We start from the raw sequence: 17,642 nt of genomic DNA on the forward strand, positions 1-17,642 counted from the left end.
ATTCTACATCTGCAGATACAACGAATCTCAGCTTGAAATTTTTAGGGGAAAAAATGCTGCATGTGTTGCTGACATGTACTATGTAGTTGGGCCTGCCATGGTTGTGTCTGTACCAAAAATGTATTCACTTGTTTTTCTTGTTATTATTCCCTAAACAATAGAGTATAACGGCTATTTATATAGTATTAACATTGTATTAGATACTATAATTAATTTAGAGATGGTTTAAAGTACAAAGGAGGCTGGGCACATGTTATACCCAAAGACTACACCATTTTAAAGGACTTGTCATCCATGAAATTTGGTATCAAACAAGGGTCCTGGAACGACTATAATTCTCCTTTTTCTGTTATTTCGATCCTATTAATCTTTCCTTGTTTTTGGAGAGAGGAGATTGTTTTCAGTGCCTTTATACTTATCTGACTTATCTATTCCCACCATACTCCATAGAAAGAGAAGGGGCAACAGGAAGGCCAACCTCAAGTTTTCAAATGCAATTCTTTCAAAGGCAGTAAGCTGATGGAGCAAAAGTCAGTCACTAGAGTTACATGCCCATTTCAACAAAATGCATCAGTGAAAACTCAAATAATGTTTCAAAACCAATAGAGAGAGTTGGTATAAAATTCCCAAAATTCAGTGTTGTGGCCAGCAAAGAATACACTCAAAAATTTTTTATTACAGCACATTTAAAAATGCCTGTTTTTTTAAAAAAAGTGAAATAGTCACTAAACATTTCTTTAATACCACTCAATTCTAGAGAAGGGGAGGTAAGCAGTCACAGTTGTAATTTATCATCATTTAAAGACAAAATATCTGATTGCCGAACTTTTCCAATATTTTACATGATGTAGACACATCCAAATAAGACATATTTATTTGTAGATCAGGACAAAGATTGCTGGTTCTTAATAACATGGCAACCTTAGCATGCTGTCATCCTGCAGTTTCATACCTCAACAAGTCCCTGCAATATCCTAACAAAGATGACACATCCATAATGCACTCTGGCTGCTGATGGGATTAGCATATTCAGAGTAGAGGTGAGAAGTATGGCAGCTCCAAAAACCCTGAAAAACAAAAGTTCATAGATCTAAATTTCTCTGGTGAATTTAATCACAAGCACTTTTAAAGTAGAATGTTTTTTTTTTCCTCTCAAAGAATAAAATACGTTCTGGACTTGATTGGCTCAAGCCTTTGCAAACAGATTTGTGGACTAACTCGAAATGCTAGAAATACAAGAAACAAAAGAAGAATCTAATAAAACTGGTTATACTTACTTGTATTTATTGTCTTTGTAGGTGTACTTACAAACTGCAAATATTTAATGAATCAGTGAATATGTTTTTGGTCTGTATCTCCATCTACAATGGAAGCTGCTTAAGGGGTAGAGTGTGTTTTCAGATACACTGTTATATCCCCCATACTATGTGCCAGGCATATAGCAGATACTCACTGAAGAGCTATTGAAAAAAATAATAAATGCCTAAATGGAGCTGTGCCTTACATTATACAACTATTGGTAACATCCTTAAATCAGTATATTCATAAAATTTTATGAATGATATCATATTGTAAATGCCCCAAGAAATCACATGATCAGATCCCACAGCAAGTTTTTGTTTTTTGCTTTTGAAAATATTTTTATTGATTTCAGAGCAGAAAGGAGAGGGAGAGAGAGAGAGAAACATCAATGATGAGAGAGAATCATTGATCGGCTCCCTCCTGTAAGCCCCCTACTGGGGATTGAGCCTGCAACCTGGGCATGTGCCCTTGACCAGAATTGAACCCAGGACCCTTCAGTCTCAGACCGATGCTCTATCCACTGAGCAAAACTGGCTAGGGTAGCACATGTTTTTATAATCAAAATAACTATTAATATATATGTCTAAGTTTTGTGTTTTTTTGTGTTTTTTTTGTTTTGTTTTGTTTTTGCATGTGGGTAGGTAGGGAGATGATGTTTGACTAACATCTCTAGATGCATACATATACATTACAATTCAAGAAAAAATTGCTGAAAATATGATGCTCGGCCTTTTATCCATCTACAAATAAGTCCATTTCATCACTTAAAACATTTTTTAATGTTCATACTAAAGCAAGGAAAACATCCCCCAACTGAGTGATTTTAGAAATATCCTCTTGCCTGGAAGTTTTGTGACATATCATCTCTAATGAGCTTAGCTGTGTGTTCTATGCAAGTTTTCTTAAGACACACATTGAGCCTTTACTCAGTCAAAATTGGTTGCCTCAGAGAACCTCAGATTCTTCCAGGGGCACATTGAAATATAACTGTGAAAGGCTTGAGCTTCTGTAAGGAGCTTTGATCGTGCTTCACCTGCTACTGAAATGTGAATGACTTTATGAAGGGTTGAAGAAGGTAAGCTCCTTTTCCATGAATCAAAGACCTAGACTGAGCCAAATACTTTTGTTTACTTGATGCAGCCAAATAGCCCCTGTCCTCAGAGGTTTCTCTCCAGCGAGGTAAAAGGTGACTCAGGAGGTGAATGTCCTGTTCCATTTTCCCTCCGTTCTGTCCGCTGAGTAGCTATCTTTGTGTTTGTGTCAAAACATAATGTATTTCCTGTTTGACACCAAATAGTAACTTTCTATTCCTAGAAATAACTCTTCCCATGAAAATGCCACACACCCAGTAATGTTAAACTTCTGCTAAATATGGATTTTTTTTTTTTTCAGAAAACAAATGCAAAAATCCCAGAACCTGTCTTGTAAAATAAGAATCTAAAATTACACAGAAACCGGTTTGGCTCAGTGGATAGAGCGTCCGCCTGTGGACTGAAAGGTCCCAGGTTCGATTCCTGTCAAGGGCATGTACCTGGGTTGCAGGCACCTCCCCAGTAGGAGATGTGCAGGAGGCAGCTGATCGATGTTTCTAACTCTCTATCTCTCTCCCTTCCTCTCTGTAAAAAATCAATAAAATATATTTTAAAAAAGAATCTAAAATTATTATAAGAATTGCTTTTAAAGTATTTTAATCCTTAATTATTCTTTTTGAATTAAAAGAATTTTCACCTCTCTTAAGTCTACAATCTAAATGTTCTTGTGTGCCATCCCCAGAACACCTTGGGTCCTTTAGGGCTGAGAGGAAGTAGGAGGGAGTCTTTGGGGCCTGTTTGCTGGACCTGGTGTTAAACGGTGCGTGTTCCCAAAGGCCAGTGAGGCAAACATATCTTCCCACTTTTCTAGGAGTTTAAATGTGGTACCTGTGCAGCAGAAAAAATGAAGGTGGAAAGGACGAATGGCACAGGAGTTCTGGCCACGTGAGTAAGCTGTCTGGGTGCTGGCAAACCTGTGCTGTCTTTCTGAACATCCATCCCACTTTGTTCATTATCATTGATAACAGTGAAACTGACTGCGTAGGGCTTTAAGGATAAAGAGAACCAAAGCTACATAATGCTACAGGATTCTTGAAAGTGTTTGTATGAGTTATGCATCCACTCGATTCAGCCCTTTCAAGGAATTCTTTCAAACTGTCGTCTATAAGCCAGATGCATTAGAATTCACTGAGTGCTCATTAAAAATGTAGATGTCTCCCTCCCCCGCCCCTCCCCCCACAAAAAAAGAAAATATCATTTCACATCGAAAGACAAAGGAGAAGAAAGCAATGTGTGTGTGTGCTTGTGTGTGTGTGTGTGTGTGTGTAGGCTCTATATTAATAAAGAGATTACCAAAATTGAGACCCACATAGTATGGCTGACACAGAAATCTTGGGAAAAGGAAAAGCTGTTGTTGAAAACCTGTGCCACATCCTGCCTGATGATAAACCTTCAGTGTGTTCCAAAGTGAATTAGCTGTGGGATTCGCAGTCATATCCTTTTTTGCTGAGCCATAGCCACAAACCCCTCACATATCAAGCCCACCCCACAAGGATTTTCCCGGAAGAGGTGACAGAAGCACTGGTGCCTTGTCACTTCTATGGATTATATCCATTTTCCCAGAATCAATCAATCAATCTCCATTTGGGCAGTGGCTTGTCACTAAGAGGGAACTAGTGTTCCGCACCCCAGGTGTGGCACTAATCCTCTCCTAGAGCGTCTGCAGGAATAGAGTGATTCAGGCTGTTTAATCTATTTAGTCTAATCAAATCCGTGCTCAGCCACCTCCCTTTGTCACATCCGATGCCCCCACTCCCATATTAAATAAGGACTACACGAAAACACCAGCCCTCGGGCTCCCTTGGTACATCATTAAGTTGTAAAAATGACTTCATCACTCATGACAGAGAAATCGGACAGCCCCAACAGTGGCATATGGCAGAGGGGAAATCATTCTACCAGCTGCCCACCTCCCTCCTCCCTCCCCTCCAGGGGCTGCCATTGTAGGATGTGGCCACAGGGGAAGGTGGAGCTGGTAAGGGGTGAGAGGAGGGGAAAATGAAAGGCCAGAGAAGCTGAGAGAAGCTCATGTCAGCAAACCACCTGCAAGCCCTTAGGGACCCCTCTCCCGCTTCATGCATCTATTCATCTTGTGGAAAGGGTATTTCTTTTGTCGGAAAAAGGAAGGCCTCTTCTGCATTGCCCTAGACACCTAACCTATAGGGCCCACAATGGGAAGGCAGCTAGATGTTTGATAGGCAGCTAGATGAGTGAGATAGAAATAGTCACCTCTGGCCCTAAGAGACTGAATGACTACAAACTGTTTTTCCATTATAGCAGGATAGTGGTTCCTTGCAGCAGGCTTTATGTTTATGATCTGAATTATTGTCTCACACAAAAGGAATTTGCAAATGTTTCTCACTGGAATGGTTAAGGAACCCTAGCTTGCAATTTACTTCAATGTTGTAGAAAATAAGTAAAAGTACAGAGGGAAAAAGATGAGACATAATAGATATATATAGATGATAGAGATAGATAGATAGATAAATGATAGATAGATAGATATATAGATAAGAAGATAGGGTGTATTTGTATGTGCATGTGTGTTTGGCGATAAGACTTAAGACTTCCAATAAATGCTTGTTCCAATAAATAAAACACACTTTTATTGTTTTATTTCTCTGAAGGAAAAAGAATAGCTCCAGCAAAATGGTTTCTTTCTGGGCTTAAAATACGAAGGTGTTGTGTTTAAAATATCTTTGTTTCTCTCTTTCTGAAAATCACTCTCACCGGGGGATTTTTCATAATTAGGTTAGCAAGAATATTTACTTAAAATATATCAAATTTTCTTTTTATAGATGCAAATGCACATTAATAAGCAGTTTTAAAATCCATCCATTTGAATCTGTACATGTGTAAGCCTAAGTTCTTCCATCTCTTATATTAGTAGTATGAATTAAATTGGGCCATTTGAAATCCCAAGGAAGAACCCTTCTTCTTTGACAAAAGGACTAAACTCCCCCACTCCCCCAGACATGCTGGAACCCCTACAATCTTCCAGGAGCCCAAATTGCCACAGGGGCTGAGTAGGGAGGAAAAGTTCTAAATATCATGTTTTCCTCTCCAGATAATTATACTCTTTGTTTAAGTCATTATCAAGTTTGGATATGGTTGGATATTGCCTTTTGTAGAGCGAAGAACAGAATCACTCATGTTGTGGCCAAATAGTTTGGGAGCCAATACACACACACACACACACACACACACACACAAATACAGTATGTTTTTCCAGCCACAAAAAATCTAAGGATCCCGTGGGCCTACTAAAAGCTTCTCTCTCTAATTCACGGATTTCTGTCCAGGATTTGGGGCATGATATATTGTAGGCACTGATTCAGAGAACAGATGGCTCAGTCTGCTGCTGAAAGTGAACTTGGAGATGAAGCCCATACCATCAGGCAGAGATGTTCAATTTCAAAGTAGCTGTGGCTGTGGTCATGTACTATGGGACATCTGAGTTTTAGTTTCATTCTCTCTGTGACCTTGGGCCAGTCACCTCCTCCCTGATTCTCTATTTCCTTTCCTGGTCTGTAAAATGAGAGGATTGGATGTGATGAGTCCTGTCCAGCTCTCATATGGGCTCTTTCTGGTTCAGGGAGTGAACTCTATGGGACAGACATATGCAACCCCCAGTCTCTTCAAATACAGAATTACTTTTCTTTAGCAAAAGTCAAGTTAGAAACCCAAGAGATACCCTGAAAGACAAAATGTTGCACCCGGAACTGAATCTTCTTTAAATAAAGAATGGGGCAAGGGAAAAAGAAATAGTAGCTTTCAACAGAGTTTAACATCCAGCTTGTGGATTTCTTAGTGCATTTACAATGCCCGGCTAGAATTCAGACATCGCATGCACTGGAGAACTAACACTCAATACTCTGGGCTGAATATATTTTTTAGGACAGCTCTTTATGAGACATGATATTTCCGGTGAACAGTAATATGAATAGTGTGTAAAGGAAAACAACTTTAAAGGCAGAAATCTGATCTGAAAAGAGGCATTTTATCACAATAAAAATAATCCTTTGCATTACTAATACTTAAGGCAAATTTAAACACAAGCAATGCTAAATGTTCATAAGAGCTTTTTTCTTTTAATGTCTTACCTGGATTTAAGATTTTATTAATAATGAATGACAAGAGCAAACAATTATTGAGTGCCAGACCCTTCTAAGAATCTCACACATGTTCTCTTATTTAGCTGTCATGATAACCATATCAGGTAGGTATTTTGGTTAGTCCCCTTTTACAGAAATAGGAACTGAGGCTCAAAGAGGTTACATAATGTGTAATGCCACTCAGTTATTAAATAGCATATTTAGAAATCTGAACTTACACCGTTTGCTTTAGAACCTATATCCTAACCACTACGACATGATTCTTTTCTTTTTAAGCCACAAACATTTTGTTGTGATGTTCATTTTATTTATTAACAAGGATCTATCATGGGCCAGGCACTCTCTGAGATGTTAGGTATAGAGCAGTAAAAAGAACATGAACAAAAACACTTGCTTTGTCATGGAGCTTACTTACATTTTATTGGAGAAAGGCAGATATTAAAGAGAAAAATAAGTAAAATATTGGAATGGCAGGTGGCAATGAGTGCTATCTAAAACATTAAAGCAGGGTTGGGAAATCAGGAGGACAGGAGCATATTAGGGGCAATTTTTAAATAGGGTTTAAGTAATATTGCCACCTTGAATAAAGAGGCAGGAATAGTCTGTGCGTATGTAATATCATCCATTAGAAATGTCGTGTTGGCCAAACTTCCTTTGGTAATTCTGACCTTCTTTGGTTATACCCACTGCAAAATCCTGTTGTTTCTCACATTAAGTATTTGCCCTGCAAGGTTCCTCCTCATTCTCTCACTGCAAGGTACAAGCAGTCCTTAGCCACTTCCCTTTGTAAATATCTAGATCACTGGAAGCTCCATGCTGCATTGTTTAAAGGCGAAGTCAATGGTCCCCAACACCTTTCAATCACTATGTTAAATATGTTCTCAACTGAAAACAATACAGATCTTGTGAGAAGTCTTTCTTTGATGCCCCACCCTAAGGCCCTCCATGGAGGTGACTAAATTCTCCTGACCAAGATGTGCAATAGCCCTTTAAGGAAAGACAAAGGAAAAAAAAAATGATGCATTTTTGAGTTTTCTCTTGGGAATTGAATTTTCTCTTCCGGGGACTCCCTCATTTCCTCCTCTCCATGAGCTGGAAAGCAAGAATGCTTAGAATTTGACCAGAAAAAAAGAGCCAATAACCTGTATTCTGTCCCTTTGTTTCATCCTTAAAATAGAGGCACCAAACCATTGCTGTTTGTTTTTCATTGAGAACTGCCTGGAAGTGTAACCAGGAGCCCTTCTCTCTTGCGGTGCTGTCTCCACACACCTCAGTTCCTCTATTCTATTTCCACCCGTCACAGTGATGGCAAACATTTTCCAAAGCAAGCTTCTTTCATACCTGGAGGGAAAGGAGTCTGTGCCCAGTATCCCACCCAAGGGGAATTTTATTCTATTATTAAATGATCTCTAGGGAGAATCTTATTTGAATGGGCCTCAATCCTTGTAGGTGGAAAACTGGTCTTGCTGTGTTGTTTTTACTGTGTTTGAAAGTGATTATAATAGAAAACGTACACTTTTCAACCCAATTCTAAAAATCTCTCAGATTTTGTGTTAAAACAAAACCAAACCCTTCTAAGATTAAATTCCATGTAGCAGGTACAAGACTAATTAGGCAGTCACCAAAATGTTAATAGGGGACTCTGGGTGATTAAATTATTTACAATTGTATTATCATTTCTTTTTTATATATTTTTGTTTAGCATGTCATGCTTTTATAATTAGAAAATGGAATGTTACATATTTTTAAAACCTGTTTGCACAGGAGGTTTCAACTATATTTGTAATGTTTTGTTATATATTTTTTAAATGTAGCAAAGATCTCAAAATCCTAAGATATAACAAAGAGCTAGTCAATGATTTTCCATCGGTTCATAATATTTTACAATGAACTTTAACTTAGTTTTCTCAGTCTGGTAGAACACAAAACATTGTATGTGAAAATATTAAGTTCCTCTCCCTTGAATACCCATTTAAAGGTAAGGTGTATACAGAACCAAATAAAAATTTTAAAATTCAGAAAAATTTTCCTTTGTGGAAAATGTACCAAATAAATGAGAACCTGAGTCAGGATTAGTCAATTCTTTGCTAAACATGACACAAATGATAGCAAATAGCTTGCAAAAAAAAAAAAAAAAGCAACAACAATGACAAAAAACTAACAGAAAAACCTGTTTATTGACCTCCCAGTCTTACAACCAGGAAAGCTGGGACATCCCTGGTGCTGTTTTCTTGGCAGGAAAATGTTAACGTTGTAACATTTGGCAAGCTGGAGGCTTTGACTCTGAAAACACTTACAGGCACAGCCATTATATTTTCACTGCACACTACATTGAGTTCCCTGTATCATTTTTGGGTTTTGGTGAATTTTTTGTATATTTATCCCCTGAAGTGAAAATATTTCATCTATGTATTTGGAGTATCTTTCTGGGGAAGTTTAGTTTGTTTTAGAAAATATTTTATAGGACAAAAAGAAAGATTCAAAACACAACATATGAGGGACATGCAAGCCAAAAATGTAACAAGTTCATTACCAGTAATATTTAAGGGAATATTGCCTTAGCTTTTTCTAATGTAATTTTTCTTTGATTTATCCCATTTAAAAATTGAGCCCTCTACACAGTTCATGCTTTTCATTTTAAACTGATTCCTTTAAAAAAAAAGAATATTTGTCTCTTGTTGGGTCTAAGTGCTAGCCATCCATAATCTCAGAGTAAAAACAATATTCAAAGGGCACTATTCTTAATTGATTGCATTGTCCTCTTAACATTTTGAAGGATTGTCCCAAAATATTCACCCTAGAATCATTAAGCCTAAAATAAATTTCCAAGAATTCCTTCCTAGGCCTTGGAAAGGACTGGGAAATCTTGGGAAGGAAGGCACGGCTGGGAATGGGACTGTAGGTAAAAAAAGGTACTGGACTATTTCACTGAGAGATGAAGAGGGGCCAGTTTACAAAAGCAGAGGAGATCAGACTAGAGAGGTGCCGGATTCTAGATTACTTGCCACCTTTTGGGGGGAAGAAGGGGAGAAGTCATAGGTACAGGGTCTGATGGAAGACCCAAAGTCTCTGTGCAGCGTTACCTGGAAGGGCGAGTATTCTTTATCAGTTCAACAATTCAGATTTAAAGAGCCCTTCGTTTTATTTGTCATAATTCACACAGTGAAGGAAATGAAGCCGTCTCTCACCCTCGGTGGCTGTGTTCTTTGATACCCCCACCCCACCCGTTCCTATGCCCCGGATTTGGATTTGGGGTGCCTCTCCAGATGGCGCTTGGGGCAGTCCCGGGGGCTGACACCAAGGCCTGGGCTCGCAGCCACCACGCAGCAGCAGCACCGCTGGAGGCTGCAGGCCGCAGGTGGCGCCGCCTCCACCCCGCCCCTGCTCAGCGGAGCTCATTAACAGGTGGAATCTTCCCCCTCCCCGCCTCCCCGGAGCCTGAAATCCCGCCTGCCTCCATAGAAACAAATCCTTCAGACCTAGAGCCCCATCTGGGCGGGCTCCCCGATCCGGCTTTCCACCGCCCTGCCGGGAGGTCAGCGCCAAAAGGAGCCGGGGCAGCGGGGGGACGAGCAGGGGAGATCACGGCGCGTGACGCCCCACCCCTGTGTGCATCTGTCCTCACTGTCCCAGCTCCGCCTGCTCGCCGCCAGGCCTCAGCTCCCTCCAGGCCTTAAGGCACTGCCGTCGACTATTTTGCGAAGGGCGGATTCAGACAGGGCGCAGAGGAAGCGACAACGTGCGCCCTCCCCGGAGACCCCAAATCCTTTAGGGCGCCTTATTCTGGAAGGAGGCCCCAGCAATTCCTGCTCCGAGAGGAGGGTGCCAGGGAATTAGGAGACCTGGCCCAGGAGTTCCCACCCCCGCGGGGCGGTGGTCCCTGCCCCGAGTCTCCGCTGCCCTTCTCTGGGTACCACCACCACCACCACGACCCCAGCCCGGGCCCGCTGGGCTCGTTACCTGTTGGCCGCCAGCCGAGACGCGATGTAGCCGCCAGGAATCTGGGTGATGATGTAGCCCCAAAAGAAGGAACCGTGGATCATCCCCACGGTTTCCGGGTCCCAGTTGAATTTGGCTTTCTATGGGAGTAGGAAAAAAAATTCAATAAAATTTAATTTACAAAACTGGGGTGGAGGGAGAGGGTAGAGTCCGCGTCTGGGCTGAGGGTCACTTTCCATGGTTCGCCAGCCGAAGAGCCCCCCTTCCCGGGCACTCTGCATTCGGGGCGTGTGGGTGACTTGATTTCGTTTCTTAACAAAACGGAACCAATGCCTTCTTATAGAGAGGAAACGTCTCTTTTTAACGGAAAACCCGTGCTCATTTGAAACGTATTGTGATGAATAGAAAAGCTAGACCCCCTAGCTTTGCTCTGGGAACCATGTCAGGTGGGTGGAAACTCCTGGACGAGTGGGGAATGCTTAGGGCTCCGGTTTGGGAAATGGGACTTCCCAGGAAGAGATTCCGTTAGCCCGCTGGGGATAGAGACCCTGCCTGGGCGCATTGACTAGACGCCAGCCAGTGCGGACTGTAGTGGAATGGCTTGGAGAACGAATCCAATCCAAGAAATTCTGGAGAAGGAAAGCGGGGAACTTGGGGTGGAAGGTGCGGAGGCCAGTTGGAGGAGTTAGGAAGGCGGATGGTCCCAGCAAAAGGGGGATAGGCCCGGGCAGGAAGGACTAAGAGTCGCCCTGGGGATTTGGGGAGTCAGTGGAGAGGGGGCTGTTGCTCAGGGGTAGGTCAGGAGCGCCCAGAGGGGTGTACCTGAGGGTCAGGGCCTAGCTCTGCCATCGCCTGAGCAACTGGGGCCCCCTTTCTCCCTTGGAATAACATTCTGAAGCCAAGCGCACTTTGCAGGGTCTCCCGGAATCCCCAGGGCCGGCCAGCGCTCACCGCTTCCCCTCCAAAGCGAGTGCCAAATGAATCCTCCCAACTCTCGCCTGGTTTATGGTCTCCGCTCAAATCCCTAAACTGGAAATACAGACCCACTGGTTCCTACGACCTTGACATTGACCCTTCTCTCCCTAGGGGTCACTCACACACACTGTACGAGCAGAGGATTGGATTCCAGAGACCCCAAGGTGCCCTGGGTGGCATCCCCTCTCCTCTCCCGCCAGCCACGCGGGTTTGATTTGCTTTTCGGTTTTGTTTCATTTTCATTATTAAAAATGTTTGGAGGAATTCGGCGGGAAATCATAGCTAATATGCTGCTCCATTCCTTCGAGTAAAAGAAAAATACTTTGATTCACAGTCTGCGGACATGACTAAGCCCCAACTTCTTGCATGACGTTAAGCTTCTCAAAAAGCTAGTGAGCTAACATAAATAAAAAAAAAAATACAATTTTTTCAAAAAGCCTAGTGAGCTACACGCGGGTTTCCATTTTGCGGGTAAGAAAAGGAAGGCCCAAAGGGCAGACGCCACTTGCTTGGGAAGCAAAAATGGCAGGTGATGATGATCCCAGAGGGTCCATCCTGGAAGGGCAGTCCTAGAAGGGCCGAGGGGGCACCCAGGCCTTCCCCATTCGTGTGTGTGTGTGTGTGTGTGTGTGTGTGTGTGTGTTGGGGGAGGGAAGGGGGTAACAGGGCTCTAACAGAGGCTGTGGCTTAGCGCAGCCGCGCGGCCCGCCGTCGCCCACCTCCTTGATGACCTTGCCCCCTCGGTGGATGGTGCTGTTGTTGACCATGTCCACGATGGCCACGCCCAGGTTGCAGCGGATGCCGAAGGAGATGCAGAAGCCCAGGCCACTCATGATGGCGATGATGTAGCGGCGCGGCAGGCCGAAGCACGTGCAGTCGCACAGCGGCGCCTTCTTCTCAGGCACCTCCAGGGGCTTCCCATCCTCCGTCAGCTCAATGGTCTCCCCGGTCTCCTGCTTCTTCTCCAGCACCCTGTGCGGCAGAGCAGGGGGGCGGGGAGGCAAGGACGCCTCCGGTTAGGCACCCCAGGCGCCCTCCTGTCCCCAATTCCCAGGGCCCGGCCGGGCTGAGGGGAGCGGCGCTGACCCACTCCCCGTCCCTCCGGGATGAGCGTGCTCCGGCCTCTCCAGCTTCTGCCGGTCCCCTCCCCCCCCGGAGCCACCCCCGCAGCACCTGGATTCACAGGCACAGGCCGCTTGGGCCTAACTTTTTTGCGGGGTCTGCAGTTTACGAGGATTGCCCCAAAGGCGGCTTCTGAGCGCCTTCTGAGCAACTGTGTGGGCGCCTCCGAGCCGCGGTCAGTGCTTTACCCGGGATTTTTTTTATCCAGCTGCCCAGCCGAGGCCCCGCACCGGTCCTTCCGCTTCCTTCCCAGACAAGTTAAAGCTTTCCCGGATGGGGACCCCGCGATCCCGCCCACCATGGAGCCCGGGGCCTCCGGGGACTAAGGCCTCTCCAGTGCGGGGCCCACGCGGAGGTGGTCTGTGAATGAGCCGCGCACTCTCGGGCCCCTTCCCCCAGCCCCAGGTGCCAATCCAATGTTTTCTCTCCGGTTACACATTTTTTCCTTGTTACTGGAGTTGGAAACAAAGGCCTCCGCAACATATGGCCGACACCTAAGCCTCCTACTGCCAGAACATGAATAATTAATTGTTCACAATCTTGCGTCATTACTATCTCGGTTACAAACACCGGAAAAAATGTCACCGGCCCCATTTCCAAAGGTTTGAAATGCGACTCCCAGGTATACAAACGCGCCCCCAAATCAGCTCTGGGAGGATGTTCCATACCCAGGTAGAAGGTCTCACATTTAGTTTTTGTTTTGTGTTTCTTCTTTTAATTAGCGTAGCATCTCACCAGATTCCACCCGTCTGATTCCTTTTAGGGTTTTGTCCTTGGGGGGAAGGGGTAGGGAAAAGCTGAGCCTCAGAAAGCTTTTGCTAACAGCCGATAGTGTTGTTCTAGTCCACCATTTAACTGTGAAATGTCTGTTTTTTTAAAAAAAGCATGTGAACGGTAACATCGCCATGCACCCTTGAGGTGAATACCCTCAATATTTAAACAAAGAACCTCCCCGTTTAAAATGGGCAGGTATTTCCAATCTACCATATAATTGCCTTTTATGCGTGCCCTTTTAAATGATATATCCAGACACAATTGTTGTCATACACACGGGTAAAGCAAATGAAATTTTAATATCAATTTCAAGAATGCATGGCTTGGGAGATGGCTGTCAAGCAATTTGAGGCTAGTAGGTAAAAAAAAAGTCATATTTCCAAGTTCTGTAAGTAACACCTGGGAATAGATCACAAACATATTGTTGGCTCTGTTTGTTTATTCCTAAAGTCCAATCCCAATTGTAGAACATAGGGCAACATATACTGGGAGAGAAAAGGGGAACTAATGAGATTTTATTTATTTATTTCACATTGGCTTTCTATACCCATAATGCAAAGTCCAGCTCTGCACCTGAACTCCCCACCTGATGGCAGTTGGGCTGGAGAAGAACAGCTCCTTCCCAGGCCGCTGCGGGACTGCAGGGCCCTTGCGGTATGCACTGCCGCATAGGTGCATGACCGAGCCTGCATGAAGCCCACCAGAACCAAAGAGATTTGGAAAGTGGGGAGGCACACTGGTCAATTTCTTTACATTTCCTATACATTTCCAAAGGCTTCCGTTTCCCAAATGTGAACATTAGCGCTCTCTTGAACTCGTTTATCCTTTCATTCCTGCCCTCTCTTCTTGATTTGGCTCATATTAAGAAAGGGTGTAGTCATTCAACATCTTGAAAGGGTATAAAGTGGTAGAATTGACAGCATAATTGGTGCAATGACTATAGGGAGGATGAAATTATTTTTAAAAAATTTCCAGTACTTTCAAAGTCATTTAACTGGTTATTGTTATGGTTTTTCTTATAAGTAATGTGACCTTTCCCATACAAGAAATAGACTTCTTTGAGAGGTCAAATAATAAACACGTACATTGTTCTGGGTTCAGAGAGAAGAACTGCTTTCGCTATCAATTATTGATATGTTTTGATTCTTCTTCCTTCTTTAAAGAAGGATGATTCCACTGGGGGATTCGCTACTCAAGTGGTTTTAAAGCTACGATCTAAATTTCTTTTTTGCCATTACTCTGTGGAATTTCTTGATTCATTTTTAAAGCGTTCTATTTTTTATTCATTTGTCTGCATAAAATTTTTTTTAACTTGGTATCACTATAAGCACCAAAAGAAAGGGTTGTTTTTTGTTTGTTTTTTTGAACAGGTATTGGTCATTTTTCAATTGTAAAGAGGATAAATCCTGGGCAGGAAAGGATGAGAATCTGCAGGTACGGAAACAAAAATCACACACACACACATACACACACATACACAAAGCAGACAGGTTCATTTAGTGCAACATTCCTGAATAAACAAGCAGGTTTCCAGAGCAGCCCCGCTCCAGCAATGAGCAAGAAAAAAAGACTTTCCGATCATATTACAATCTCTCTAAGCAACCTAAGCAACGGGGTTTGCGGAAATAGCCCTGCAGATTTTTTGCATGCCGAGCCCCAGGCAAATATGGGTTTGCTTTCTCTTACCTGTAGATCTGGCCGAGGGATTTTCCAGCAAGATTCTTTAGCCCCTCTTTTCCTGGGGTCAAAACCCTTTGTTTTACGGATTCCATTCTTCCAAAGACTGGTGCAGGGCTCTTGCCAGGTTTAAATAGTGATCGCTATAGAAGGCGAGAATTGCGCATATTGTCTTAACCCCTTAAGGTAGTTGTGGGTTTTTTTTCTTCTCAGCGGAATGGTATTGATGTGCCTCCAGCAAGAGTGCGAGTGAGCAAGGACAGGGAGAGTGAGAACAGAATACAACAGAATAGCTGCATGCAACCCACGGGTTTCCTAATAGGAGAGTTGGTAGACACAATCAGAAAGTCTCATTGGAAGGGGAGGTTCCGGTGGCAAAGGGCGCATGGTATTTGGGCGGGCGCTGATGAGTTCTTGTCCTGGAAGTCAGTCCACTGAAAAACAATTTAAATTCCTGGTGCTGAAGCCTTATTGCTGTCCAATCTTCTGGCTTTTTCAACGGAAGGGTGGAACTACCCCAGAACCCTTGTATAAGGACAAAGGCAAAATAAAAGCACTTTGTAAAAATATGTGTATTTGCTATGAGGAGCAGAGCACTTGCAAAACTCATGGGAGCATCTTAGGTCTCAGGTGAGCAATGCTGCTATTCGTTTTGTCTCCTTGCCTATTTTCTCCTCCCACCACACCGGCGCAACTCTGCTCTGCGGTAGAGTCGAATTAAGATGGAGAAAGCTCGCTGCTCTTTGAGGACGTGAGTCAATAAGAGACACACAGTTCTTCTGATTTGGGAAGCTTCAGGGAAGATTTTTTTTCAGCCCAGCTGACAGCGCCGCCTTCGCAGCGCCTTCGGGGGCGCGGCTGGGCAGAATGTTTCAGCACCACGGACAGAGTTCCAGGAAATGGGGACGCTTCTTTTGGCTGACCAGATTGCCAACTTTCTAGGGGAGCTGGGCGGGTCGCCCTGAACAAGAAGCCTTCTGGGGATCTTCAGACACGGATGCTAGGGAGACCAAGTGGGAAGATGTCATCATCGCCCTAGTTTGCAGGAAGAATGGTGCATTTGGCGCTGCAAGGGAGGAAGACTTTATAAAAAATCGACAAGTGACTTTTCTAATCTCCTACATTTTGCTCAGCACGCTGACACCAAATCTGTTTGTTGTAAGGAAGGAAGATAACAATATATTTTACTTAAGTTTGTGGTATTCTGGGGGCACCTGGGATCCCTTGGTTTAAAATATATGTACAGAAAATGCATAATTATATTGCTCCTGCTTTTTGTTTTAACCCCTGATAGAAAGGAAGGAAGGAAGGAAGGAAGGGAGGAAGGAAGGAAGGAAGAAAGGAAGGGAGGAAGGAAGGAAGAAAGAAAGGAAGGAAGGAAGGAAGGAAGGAAGGAAGAGGGAGAAGTGGGAGGGAGAGAGAAAAGTAAAGGAGAGAAAGAAAGAGAAAGAAAAGAATACCTGCAACCTCAATGACCTTGATTAAATAAAAGGCAGGTAGTTTAATATATATTCCTTGGAATTTTATGATTCTTCACTTAATTCACAGCACACTACTGAGATATCAATATACTGATGAGATTTGTGGCCATACATTGTGCTTGTCAATAAATAATTACTAATTATATTTTCAAGATTTATTTTAAATTACATATGTTCCTTTAAAATATGATTTTTGTCTCATTTTCTCCTAAAGAAGAATTATGGAAATTCATGTAAGACTTGTTTTCACATATATAGGTAGAACATCAATGAATCTATTTCATTAAGTAAAGCAACAAATCTATGCTAACTTGATGTTAATTATTAATGCATTTGACATGAATCACAATCCTCTTAGATGCAATTCAGGCAAACGATTACAAAACAGTTTGTCCTTAAACCACATTCTCAAGGTTGAAATATTTGGATTTTATTTAAACCAACAGGGGGAGTAGATTTTTCTTAGGGATCCTGGGACCAAATCTCAGAAGTATGAATCTAAATACAGAATCATGAAAGAATGTTCCCTGAACAGCCCAAATAATACAACGGATATTAATACACAGAATGGATAGCTGAAAAACAATGTAAAAAATAGCTAAAACTATCTACCATTATTAAATCTGATAGTTATCACATAAATATGTATTAAATATATATCTTCTATAAAATAAGAAATCATATTTCTAAAGCTATGGAATGCCTGAAAATAGTATCTATCCCCAAAGGTGATTAAGAATGAGGAGGGGAAAAAACCTAACCCAACATTAAACTACCTCCTTCCAAACAAAAGATTCAAGCTAGTCAGGACATGACTCATCTAGGTGCTTTTCAAATTGCCTGTTTTCCAAATCATTAGTGATCAAATTCATTACATGTATTCCTAAAATCATTTAGGGACACCCATGATTTTGAAATTCTAGAAAGTTATGCAAAAAATAGAGGTTAAATATATGTGGAGTTTAGATGGTGATAAAAAATGATTCTCCTAAGTGCACTGAAAATGCCTAGAGATCTAAACCACCCAACTGCTAAGTCTGCACCATATATAGCTCACAGGACACCAAACAATACAAATCCAGCATGAAAGCATTGTTTCTAGAGTAAAATAATTACATTCCCCTTTATTGAAATAAATGTCATCTGGATCTTTCCTCCATTCTCTC

General features: G+C 42.6%; 1 protein-coding gene across 1 annotated transcript in view; it reads right to left on the minus strand.

The window, feature by feature from the left end:
* SLC17A6 (solute carrier family 17 member 6) overlaps positions 1-15,697 on the minus strand; it is a 32,189-nt gene extending 16,492 nt beyond the window's left edge. The window contains exons 1-4 of the mRNA XM_070428152.1: positions 15,005-15,697; positions 12,142-12,394; positions 10,469-10,587; positions 953-1,067 (exon numbers count right to left, since the gene is read on the minus strand). Of these exons, the coding sequence (XP_070284253.1) occupies positions 953-1,067; positions 10,469-10,587; positions 12,142-12,394; positions 15,005-15,090 (573 nt within the window). The 5' untranslated portion in view covers positions 15,091-15,697. The remainder of the gene's footprint in view (positions 1-952; positions 1,068-10,468; positions 10,588-12,141; positions 12,395-15,004) is intronic.
* Positions 15,698-17,642: the final 1,945 nt, after the last annotated feature.

The sequence above is a fragment of the Myotis yumanensis genome, unplaced genomic scaffold, assembly GCF_028538775.1.
Source record: "Myotis yumanensis isolate MYYU_CA2020_CCGP unplaced genomic scaffold, mMyoYum1.0.hap1 SCAF_10, whole genome shotgun sequence".
In the NCBI taxonomy this organism is placed as follows: domain Eukaryota; kingdom Metazoa; phylum Chordata; class Mammalia; order Chiroptera; family Vespertilionidae; genus Myotis; species Myotis yumanensis.